General features: G+C 40.0%; 1 protein-coding gene across 1 annotated transcript in view; it reads right to left on the reverse strand.

The window, feature by feature from the left end:
• Nucleotides 1-1,231: 1,231 nt before the first annotated feature.
• LOC119367051 overlaps nt 1,232-2,492 on the reverse strand; it is a 3,489-nt gene continuing 2,228 nt past the window's right edge. Inside the window, exons 2-4 of the mRNA XM_037632683.1 lie at nt 2,140-2,317; nt 1,773-1,976; nt 1,232-1,641 (exon numbers count right to left, since the gene is read on the reverse strand). Of these exons, the coding sequence (XP_037488580.1) occupies nt 1,408-1,641; nt 1,773-1,976; nt 2,140-2,317 (616 nt within the window). The 3' untranslated portion in view covers nt 1,232-1,407. The remainder of the gene's footprint in view (nt 1,642-1,772; nt 1,977-2,139; nt 2,318-2,492) is intronic.

A 2,492-nucleotide genomic window follows, 5' to 3' on the forward strand; every position in this document is an offset into this window, starting at 1 on the left:
AAAAAAAGAAGAAGGGTGGAAACATATAGGCCCAGGAACCAGAAAGTGGCAGCAGTTGACAATAGGGAGGAGAGCACACGCTTTTGCACATTGGGAAGATAAAATGCTAAGCACCGACAGTAGAGGAATCTGTAGATGATTAACCGCCGGTACAATTTATCGCATAAATGATGAATCAACTCAGTAAACTACTAGTCAAGATAAATTTGAACCGTATCTTCAAGTCTCGCATTTCTTCTTACGGTTTCATATTCCCTACCATTGAAAAGGCTGGTGGTAAATTGAATGCTGGAAAATGTCTTCCGGAGGTTGTAAGTATTTAGCCAATTGCTTCACCTGATCAAGTATATTACCATGTCTACAAATCTGTTTCGCTTGTCTCTCTTTGTTCACCATAAAGTACAAAATGTGCCAAGTGTTCGTACATAGTAATCAAGCGGGTAACAAAACAAGGACAACTATTTCAATTTTCTAGAAAGCATAACTATATTAGTTTAGCGCACACAGAGCATGCTTCATGTAAAGTTATACTAACTCCAGATGTCAGTGAAGCATCTTTCATTAATTGCTACATGTGATTATGAATCGAGATCCCCAACACAGTTTCACCGACCACGCTGTTGTAATCATATAAAACAAGAAGAGTGAATTACACCATTGGTGCTAGAACTTGGAGTGAACGGTCATTTTAGTGCTACAAGTTGTGGTGTACATTGAAGTGGTGCAAAAACTTGGCTTTGTGGTGCAAATATGGTGCAGAACTCATTTGTATATGTCCACGGTTAAATAATGACATGATGAGAGACACACATAGAAAACTGTGACCATCTGTTATTTCTAATCATGATGTAGTGACCAGAAAATATGACTGGCTACCTCCATTTCGACACATAAGACATAATATGCTTATCTTTGTTAAGACAAGATTTGTCTAACAGCAATTACTTCATTGCATTTATTTATGTGACATACTATTGTTGTTGTTAGAATTAAACTTAGAAGTACTTATGCATACAAAAGTTAACAATACAAACGGACGGACACCTGAGTCGTGTTTAGCGCGCACGCGGCAAAGTTGCCGAGGCTAGTAGTGAGATCCTGAATCAAGAATATCAGACTATTACAGCTGCCTTCCTGTGAGACAGATGTGATAGATACATGCAACTTATGATAACCAATTTGAAACATCCATCCAAAACACAACATTCCAATGATAAAAGGTATCTGAAGCTTTATAATTATAATTGAAGGAATGAAATAGATGACAGAAAGCGCTGGAGCAAGGGGTACAGATAACTGGCTGGTATAGGAAGGACCCTAACCATATTATTTCTGAAATTAAAGAAAACTAAACAATTTGCCATCTGGAAAGGTACGATAGAGCATCAGCAGCTGCTCAAGAATGATTTAAGAGACCGTGTAAACACCAATGGAATTCACTAAGTCACGTTTTGCGCCTGAACTCCCGAAGAATCCCACAACGTGGCCATTCAGGGGCACGGGTGCGCTGAAAGAGGTGCCACGTTTTTCTCCAAAAGGTCCATATGTTCTGATGTTGGTGACCAGCTTAAGTGAGGATACGAAACCGCCATCGACCGTCCCCGATACTTCCTTCACAACTTCACCGGGACCTAGTTGGATCTGCAACACACATCACATGAGTAAAAAGAAAGTAAAATCCTATCAAGTGGCTTCAGAATGTTGGTCAAATAGCGTCAAAACTTTGTTATTAAACATTCATGAGAAAACAAATGAATCAAAAGAATACGAACCTTAGTTTCTTTCCCACCACTTCCACCCCAAGGACCTGCTGTCCGAAACTGCCCAGATTGGTCAATGTAGGAAAATGAGATCGCATCAATGAGACTGCCATACCGAATTTCCACACTATATAGATGTGCAGGTTTATCCTGAATGTCATGTTTCTTTGTCCCTTGAGTACCCCATGGTCCAAGCTTTGTATGAATGGGTTGGTTCTGGAAACACGCATAAGAGATTGATGTTATCTAATCATACTTGCATTTTTCATTTCAAAAGGGGATGACCTCGTCTTCTGCATACGATGCACACAGCCATAGTCATACTTGCATGGATACAAAATGTAGATAACCAAAATGAAGGACAATAATATCTCCCCACCTTCATGCGGCAGATCGCGTCGATAGTTAGTTCGTGCCTTTCTCCATCTTGTATTGATTGCACTTTTCTCGCTATGACACCACGAGCCATTGCAAACTCACCTGTCCCGCCAACAATGGCCCATTCACTATCTTTTTCAATTGTTGTTCCCGTTATTTGAAGCGTGGAGCCCTTAAACCTGTGTAATAGCGCGCACACACAGATATATCATATTCGAGAGCAACCTAACACAAAACAAACGAGTGAGGCTCTACTCATAGCGTGTAATTAAGCAACAACTAACAATGCCCATGGACTATAAACTTCATTCCTCACACAAAAAAGAGTAGGTCATGTTTGTTTTGTGTAGGTAG

This window comes from Triticum dicoccoides, chromosome 2B (genome assembly GCF_002162155.2).
Source record: "Triticum dicoccoides isolate Atlit2015 ecotype Zavitan chromosome 2B, WEW_v2.0, whole genome shotgun sequence".
In the NCBI taxonomy this organism is placed as follows: Eukaryota; Viridiplantae; Streptophyta; class Magnoliopsida; order Poales; family Poaceae; genus Triticum; species Triticum dicoccoides.